Below are 8,594 nucleotides of genomic sequence, written 5' to 3' on the forward strand. Positions count from 1 at the left end.
AAGTGCGCAGCAAAAATGGCTCCGAGGTTTGGAGTCACCACGTCGTCGATCTCAACGAGATGAGTCAGATTCAACAAGCCGTTTACTCCACAGAAGAGTAGTGTAAGCTCCTGTATCCTGACCTTGTTGGGCTCCATCTTGCAAACCAACGTGTTTGCAAGAGCCCGTAGAAAGTACCGGAGGGTGGGGTGACGGATTTCTGCGTAGCGGAGTTGGAGTCCCCCGCTCCCGTGCCGATTATCTCCCAGAATCCGTTGACCAAGTCGACGTGGAGATCGTATGCGGGAGTGGCCATGGTACCAAGTCCGAGCTGTGTGATCATCTCCCTGATGTCTGTCTCGATCCGGAGCTTCCGTAAGATGTATGGGTCGATGAACCGTGTGGGATTGATAGAGACGCCAAGCCAAGTGTTGTACAACATGTTGTCGTAGTCGTCCCACTCGTCCTTGAGCACGCGGTTGATGCACTCCTTGCTGTTGACCGCTTTCTTCGGGTCAGCGAACTCCTCGAATGTGTCGATGGGTGTTTTATCGTCACGAGGCCAAGGGTCGCGGTGCTGTATGGATGTGCTAGCTTCGTCGTATCTCCTCTTCGTCACGTCTATCTGCATATTCGTCTGAGCTCATCTGAAAATAATCAGAAAAGAGAGTAGAAGTGAGATAGTGTTGTCAATATATTGTGATATCGATCGATGAAGTATGTGAGACATCGATAGATATATGTCGTGAAGAATTAGTCAAAAATAATGGTATCGATCGACGGTATAGAGTTCGCATCGATTGATGTCGAATCGCAAAGCCTGCAAAGATCACTCAATTCCAAATCGTATTTTCAGGGCATTAACAACATAAAATCCAAATTCCTAACACTAGATAATCGTTAGAAACGTCAAAACCATCTCAAATCCGCACCTAATCATAAGTTCTAGTTCATCTCAAAACACAACTCTAAAAATTCCTAACAATAGAGAATTTTGAAGTCAAACCTTGTAGATCGGGTGAGTGAATGAACTAAACAGATAGAGAATGAGAAATCGAGTGGATTAGGGCGAGAAACGGAGGAATTCCGTCAAGAATCGAGATAGAAAAGAGAGGTTTTGATTTCGTTAGGGTTTCGGGAATGAGAGGAGAAAGAGGCGGATGTCGAGTTAAATGAGGTTAACCCTCGATATGTCCGCATCGATCGATTACAAGACAGCTACATCGATCGATATTTCTCCATATAAACGACTCCTGATTTCTATTACTCCTAATATTTTACTAATAATAAAATATAAATATAAATATAGATATAAATAAAAATACAATAAAAGTAATTTTTCTTTTTTTGAAAAGAAAATGGGTTGCCTGATTTGCTGGCGGTTTGGCCCAATAATGTTTCACTCGTTGGCCGTTCACTGTGAATTCATCCCCTTTATCACTTTGTAGAGTTATGGCTCCAGAGGGTTTTACGTCTGTTACTGTGAATGGTCTGGACCAACGAGATTTAAGCTTTCCAGGAAATAGCGTTAGCCGAGAATTATAAAGAAGGACTTGATCATCCGGTTCAAAATGTCGGGATAAGAGTTTCTTATCGTGGTACGCTTTAGTCCTTTCTTTATATAGTTTCGAATTTTCATAGGCTAAATGTCTGATTTCATCAAGCTCGTTAAGCTGGATGAGTCTCCTTTCAGCAGCAGGCTTTATATCAAAATTCAGAAGTTTAGTGGCCCAAGCTGCTTTATGCTCTAGTTCGACTGGTAAATGACAGGATTTGCCATAAAGGAGGTGGAATGGTGTTGTTCCCAACGGTGTCTTCTAGGCGGTCCTGTAGGCCCAAAGTGCATTATCTAGTTTTCTAGACAAATCTTTTCTGGATATTTCTACAGTTTTCTCTAGAATTTCTTTGATTTGCCGATTAGAGACTTCTACCTGTCCACTGGTTTGTGGGTGGTAGGGCGTAGCTACTCTATGCTGAACATCGTTCTTTTTAAGCAATCCATCAAAGACCTTATTGGTGAAATGGGTTCCACCGTCACTAATGACTATTCTAGGAACTCCAAACCGCGGAATGATTATGCTCTTGAAAAGCTTAGTAACTACAGATGCGTTGTTGGTTGGGGAAGCTACTGCTTCAACCCATTTGGATATGTAGTCTACAGCGACTAGTATATACTTGTTTCCGTATGAGGATGAGAAAGGACCCATGAAATCTATCCCCCAGCAATAAAAGACTTCGACTTCCAGAATGAACTTCTGTTCCATTTCGTGTCTTTTGCTGATTTTTCCTCATCTTTGGTATCTATCAAATTGTGTTATAAATGCATGGACATCGCGAAAAGTCGTCGGCCACCAGAATCCTGCTTGAAGGATTTTCGAAACTGTTTTGTAGGTGGCAAAATGTCCTGCATAGTCAGATCCATGACATTGGTATATAATGTCCATAATTTCAGCTTCAGATACGCATTGTCTGTATATCCCATCAGAGCAATGCCTGTAGAGGTATGGTTCATCCCCAATGATATCTTCTAACTTCTCTGAAGAATTTCTTCCTCATATACCCCTTGAGTTCTTCAGGCTCCACTTCGGCTGCCAAATAGTTGAATATATCAGCATACCAGGGTCGATCTTTTTAGTTTCTACCAATTGTGTGCACCTCGTAGGTATGAGATTTATCTTATCACCAGCAACGTTAACCTTTATGTCAATATTTATTTTTATAGACGAGGTGCCGTGATTGTGGTTACTAGGGGATCGAGGCGTTGCGATACTGTCGTTATCGGCTGATTTATCACTACTGGAATCGATCGATATGTTTTCTTTCACATCGATCGATGTCTCATCGGAAGTGAGAGAAATTTGACCTACAAAAGATGTGTCTATTTGTGCAACGTTCTCTGTTGGGAAGAAGTCGTCTATAGGGACGTTATCCTCTATTCTGATCCGAGAAAGATGGTCAGCGACTCCATTATCTACTCCTCGTTTATCTTTAATTTCAATATCAAACTCTTGGAGTAGTAAAATCCAGCGTATGAGTCGAGGTTTTGTATCTTTCTTTTGCATCAAATATTTAATGGCAGCATGGTCAGTGTGAACTATCACATGTGTGCCAATTAGATATTGACGGAAATTTTCAAATGCATAAACTACGGCGAGTAGTTCTTTTTCTGTTGTTGCATAATTCCGTTGCGCTTCATCAAACGTACGACTGGCGTAGTAGATGACATGCAGCTTTTTATCTTTTCTTTGGCCCAAAACTGCTCCTATCGTAAAATCACTCGCATCGCACATGATCTTGAAAGGGAGATTCCAGTCGGGGGCATGAACGATGGGGGCATGAACGACGGGGGCAGTTATAAGGGATTTTTTTAAATCTTCGAAAGCTTTCATGCATTCTGGTGTAAAATCGAACTTTACTTCCTTGCACAAGAGGTTATTTAAAGGTCTAGCAATTTTGCTAAAGTCTTGTATAAACCTCCTATAAAAGCCGGTGTGTCCGAGAAAACTTTGCACGTCTTTTACATTTTTGGGTGCTGGTAGACCGGTCATCACCTTGATTTTGGCTCTGTCTACTTCTATACCAGCGGAGGAAACCTTATGTCCTAATACGATGCCATCGTTAACCATAAAAAGGAATTTTTCCCAATTTATGACAAGGTTCTTTTCTTCGCATCTTTCCAATACCTTGCATAAATTATCGAGGCAACTCTTAAAATTTGATCCGTAGACTGAAAAGTCATCCATAAAGACTTCCATAAAGTCCTCGATCATGTCTGTAAAAATTGACATCATGCAACGTTGGAAAGTGGTGGGGGCATTACAAAGGCCAAATGGCATTCTGCGATACGCAAATGTTCCATAGGGGCATGTAAAGGTTGTCTTTTCTTGATCATTCGGATGTATGGATATTTGAAAAAATCCGGAATATCCATCAAGAAAACAGTAATACTGGTGATTGGCTAAACGTTCCAGCAGTTGATCAATAAAGGGCAGGGGAAAGTGATTTTTCCTAGTAGCGGCATTTAATTTCCTATAGTCGATACACATCTGATGTTCAGTGATGGTACGCGTCGGGATGAGTTCATCATTTTCGTTCTTCACTGCTGTAATACCTCCCTTTTTGGGTACAACATGTACGGGGCTTACCCATTTACTATTCGAAATATGATAGATAACTCAAGCATCTAGGAGTTTAATAATTTCCTTTTTGACTACTTCCTTTAGATTTGGATTTAATCTCCTTTGCTGTTCTATCGACGTTTTAGCGTCGTCTTCCAAATGAATACGGTGCATGCAAAGATCAGGAGAAGTACCAGGAATATCATCGAGAGAATACTCGATTGCTTTCCTGTGCTTGCGTAGTTTATTTAATAATAACACAAGTTCTCCACTAGTGAGATTGGCGTTGACAATAACAGGGTAGGATTGGTCATAAAGAAATGCATATTTAAGACCACTGGGGAGGGGTTTTAATTCAACCTTTGGTGCTTTGTCTTTAGACCAATTAGATAATGAAGATGGTTGTCGATCGACGGCCTGTCTGAGGTATCGATCGAAGATAATGTCTGAGTCATCATCTTCTTCGATGTTCACGACCTCGATACTTGCATCCATCAGTCGCACGTAATCGTCTGTCCCATTATCTATGCTGAAGATTTCCTTTTCCATATTGGTAAGAGCATTTTCTAAGGGGTCGTCTGAGCACATGTCTATGAAAGATTCCTTATCTACCTCAGAAACTTCTTCCACATAGAAGGCTTGCTCATCTATCAAAGGTTGCTTGATTAGCCTGTCCATATCAAAGGTCATCGAAATGTCCCCGATGTTCAAATTTATTCGTCCTTCTTTCACATCAATGATCGCTCCAGCTGTAGCTAGGAATGACCGACCCCGAATGAGGTGGTAGTTTGGTTCTTGTCTGTATTTTAACACAACAAAATCCGTAGGCACGAAGCAATCATTAATTTTTACGGGAACGTCTTCGAGAATCCCTTCAGGTACCCTGATAGACCGATCAGCTAGAACCAAAGTTATCGGAGTTGGCATAAACTCGTTATATCCCAAGGTTACTGCGACAGAGTAAGGCATAAGATTCACGCTAGATCCAAGATCACATAGTGATCGAGGAAAACGTGTGTTCTGTATATTGCAATCTAGGACAAAACTACCAGGATCAGGCCTCTTAGTTGGAGTTTCTCCTCGAATCATGGCACTTACTTCCTCTGACACCATCATCACGCTTTGTTCCGCAGTTGGATAATTTGGAGAAGTCATACCCTTCACACACTTCTTTATCGAAGGTGCTATTTTCATAGCATCACTAAGGGACATCTCCATAGTAATTCTATCCAATGCTTTCTTGCAGATCGCATATTCTAATGATTTCTTAGTCTGCGTTTTAGGAGGATAAGGGGGTAGGGTTCTATAGACTCTTTCAATCGTTGGTTCGGGTTGAGTGGAATGTCTAGGGTTATCTGAAAGTTGATCGACGACAGGTTTCACCGGTCGATCGACGTGGTTACCATAGTGTCGATCGATTTCAGCCTCAATATACGAATCGTCTTCTACTTCTAAGTCTATGGTCTTTTCCATATTTTTTTCAGCGGTAGACTTCCCGTTTTCGGGAGAAGTTTTTGGGTCAGGGTCATCAAGAAGTATAGGCTGAGAATTGCTCTCGCCTGTTTCATCAGCATTGGCAGAACTCCCAATTTCGGTGTTTTTCTTCGTGTTTGTCGCGAGACGTTTTCCGCTACGCAACATTACGGCACTGACTTGACATCTAGGGTTTAAATCAGTTCTCCCGGGAAGACGTCTTGTTTCTCTTTTAATGGCAGTCGCAATTTCAGCTACTTGACTTTCTAATTTTCGGATAAGCTCACCCAAAGAATCTGCCTTCTCCATTAACTTTTCGTAAACCATATTTATTTTGCCATAAAAATCTGACTTTGTTTTACGGTTACCAGTAAGTGCTTGTCTGATATTAAACTTTTCCTTTCCAGTGCGTGATTTCACAGCAATGTCATAAGCTTGGGTAAAACTATCAATGTTAAATACGAGATAGGGGTCTGAATAGCTTGTCTCTTCTTCTAATTGATTTTTCATATCAGACAAGGCATCATTTTCGATCTGGGCTTTATCAGATCGGTGTTGATTTTGAAGAAAAGAGTGAAGCGAATTGAGGGAATTCTTAATCTCTACCAAATCTTAATTATCTTCTGAATTTATCGAATTTCCTATTTCTTCATCCATCTTTTCGTAGGATTTTCCCGTTGCTACATTTTTGATAAGGCGTCTAGCATCTTCGGGGCTCCTAGTGACGAAATTTCCTTCACTCGCCATGTCGAGTGTAGTTTTGTAGCTCATGTTAACACCTCCATAGAAGATGTTAAGGAGTTGTGGTTCTGAATAACCATGATGGGGACATTCAAGTTCATAGCTCCTGAATCTTCCCCAGGCGTTTTTAAACGATATTCACGTAGATCTTGGCGGGATGTAAAGATTTGTCTCCTTACTTCCCAATATCGATCATCATCGAAACATTTCTTAAGGAAGGCGTTTCTAATCTCTTCCCAACAAGTAAGGATCATGTTGCTAAACAGTTTAGCCATCTGAGAGCTTCTCCCTCTAGGGAAAATGAGAATAGTTTGCAACGATTGTATTCATCTGGGATTAATTCTTCCAATCCTTCGATGTGATCTTGCGGGTGCTCAGGGAGAGATCCACAGAATGGGTTTCGACGAACTATACAGTAGTAATCTGCGTTGAACTTAGATTTCTTGGTATCGTCTCCTGGTTTTTTATAGCGGACCTATTGGAATAGGTTCTACCAGGGTCTAGGTAGTCTTGCAAAGGCAATCTTATCTCTTCACCTTTTATCAAGGTTGGATTTATCTCAACAGGGATTTCAGTCCCCTGTTTAGTTTGGCTAGTCTCATAGCTCAATTGACCTATTGGTTCAGTTTGGACTACTTCCTCATCAATAAGCTCGGTAAGAGAAGACTTACCTGCTTCCGGCTTGGCGGTGTCGATCGATGTCGGGAGCTCCGTGTCAGTCGATTCTTCGGTCTCCACGTCGCTCGATAACATTACATCTTCGTTGATCGATGCTCGGCCGAGTTCAATGTTCTCCATTCTTAGTGTCTGCGTAGACAGGGAAAGAAAGAAAACTTAGTAAGTTTTTCGTAACAAGTCTATACTAAATTCTAAATTAAATCTAATGGTAATAAGAAAGAGTCCCGGGCAACGGTGCCAAATTTGATATCACTCAAATTACCCTAAGAAGTGAATTACTCTCTCAGATGCAGTACTTAGGGATCAAATCCACAAGGACTCTAGGATTACTCAACAGATCTAAGGGATTAGAAATAAAGATAGACTAAGAGGTTTGTTTGTTTAAAAGCTGTAAATGATGAGTCGAACAAGGCAATTGTTCGGCTGTTTAAGTTGAAGTTGTTTTAAGGATGGGAAAACAGCTAAACTTAGGCAAAATCTCAGGTATGAAAGCATGCAACTTAATTTAGACTAAAGGGTTTGACGGTTTTTAAACTCAAACAATGGTAAACCCAGATAGGTTTTCTTTACTAGATCTCGGATCTCAACTGTCGTCTTTTGATCTCGAAAAAGAGTCGATCGATGTGACATGATGCACATCGTTTGATACACCTTTCAAACAATCGATCGAAACAACGATAGTCGCGTTGATCGATGATTCTTCTAGCAAGCCTTGCGAGAGGGTTTGGAGCTGTTCTCTAACTTTCTAGACCAACTCTCGTTGTTATCTAGTCAGTTAGATCATGCTGGCTATTTCAGGTATTGAGGGTAATAGTTGGTTATCTCAATTAATCCTAAGACCTAAAATTAGGGTGATCAATCCTAATTTTAGCATTAAGCTTAACAAGCGTGAAAGAACAATCAAAACACCTTTTTAACAGTCTTATTAGCAGCACATACATTCATCCTTTATGAGAAACCTAAATCTAACAATTGGATTTACTCAGACATATTCATGAGAGACAAAGTCATGATGGTTTGAATAGAACTCACATGAAATATTGAACACAGAAAATAAAAGTAATAGAAATAAAGGAGTTCAAGATCTTCTCTGTTATGCAGTCTCAGATCTATCTCTCCATTCCTAAGCTCTTCTAATGGTAGACAAAATGCTTCTTCTCCCAAACAAGGTCTTTAGGCCAGTCTGCCTCTAAAATGATACAAAACCCTAGTACATATTGCCTCACATGCGGCTAAGGGCTTAGGTTGCAATTAATAAACTTTATGGAAATGAAGTCTTCTAATTTCGTGATTAATCCTCGAGTAATCTAATATCGATCGATGGCGCTCAACGGCTGTCGATCGATTTTAATTGGCTCTGGTCGATCGATATTTCTCTTCAAGCGTCGATCGACTCTCTACGCGTAAAAGTACTCCAAAGTGTCCCAAAAGCATCATTTCCTTCTATCAAGTAGCTGAACCTGTAATTGCTTTGAAAAGACTCTAAAACATAATAAATATATCTTAAAACACTTATATACCATGACTAAAAATGGGTGAAATCCATGGTATATCACAAATGCCGAAGATAGATGTGGCACGACTTAACGCACTCAGGCCCAAACC

The 8,594-nt window shown here is 40.7% G+C and overlaps 1 protein-coding gene across 1 annotated transcript; it reads right to left on the reverse strand.

Annotated features, from left to right (window-relative positions):
* Positions 1-1,719: 1,719 nt before the first annotated feature.
* On the reverse strand, positions 1,720-5,879 carry LOC106314798. Its single transcript, XM_013752621.1, has 4 exons — positions 4,191-5,879; positions 2,843-4,094; positions 1,911-2,266; positions 1,720-1,806 (listed from the first exon to the last, which is right to left on the reverse strand). The coding sequence occupies exons 1-4, from the start codon at positions 5,877-5,879 to the stop codon at positions 1,720-1,722; spliced, it is 3,384 nt and encodes a 1,127-aa protein (XP_013608075.1).
* Positions 5,880-8,594: the final 2,715 nt, after the last annotated feature.

The sequence above is a fragment of the Brassica oleracea genome, chromosome C9 (assembly GCF_000695525.1).
Source record: "Brassica oleracea var. oleracea cultivar TO1000 chromosome C9, BOL, whole genome shotgun sequence".
Lineage (NCBI taxonomy): Eukaryota > Viridiplantae > Streptophyta > Magnoliopsida > Brassicales > Brassicaceae > Brassica > Brassica oleracea.

Coding starts and splice junctions, on each gene's coding strand:
- LOC106314798 (XM_013752621.1), bottom strand. CDS start 5,879: ATGGAGAAGGCAGATTCTTTGGGTGAGCTTATCCGAAAATTAGAAAGT. Junction 4,095..4,190: donor ATCCAAATCTAAAGGAAGTA/GTCAAAAAGGAA, acceptor GTACCCAAAAAG/GGAGGTATTACAGCAGTGAA. Junction 2,267..2,842: donor AATAGACACATCTTTTGTAG/GTCAAATTTCTC, acceptor ACCAAAGATGAG/GAAAAATCAGCAAAAGACAC.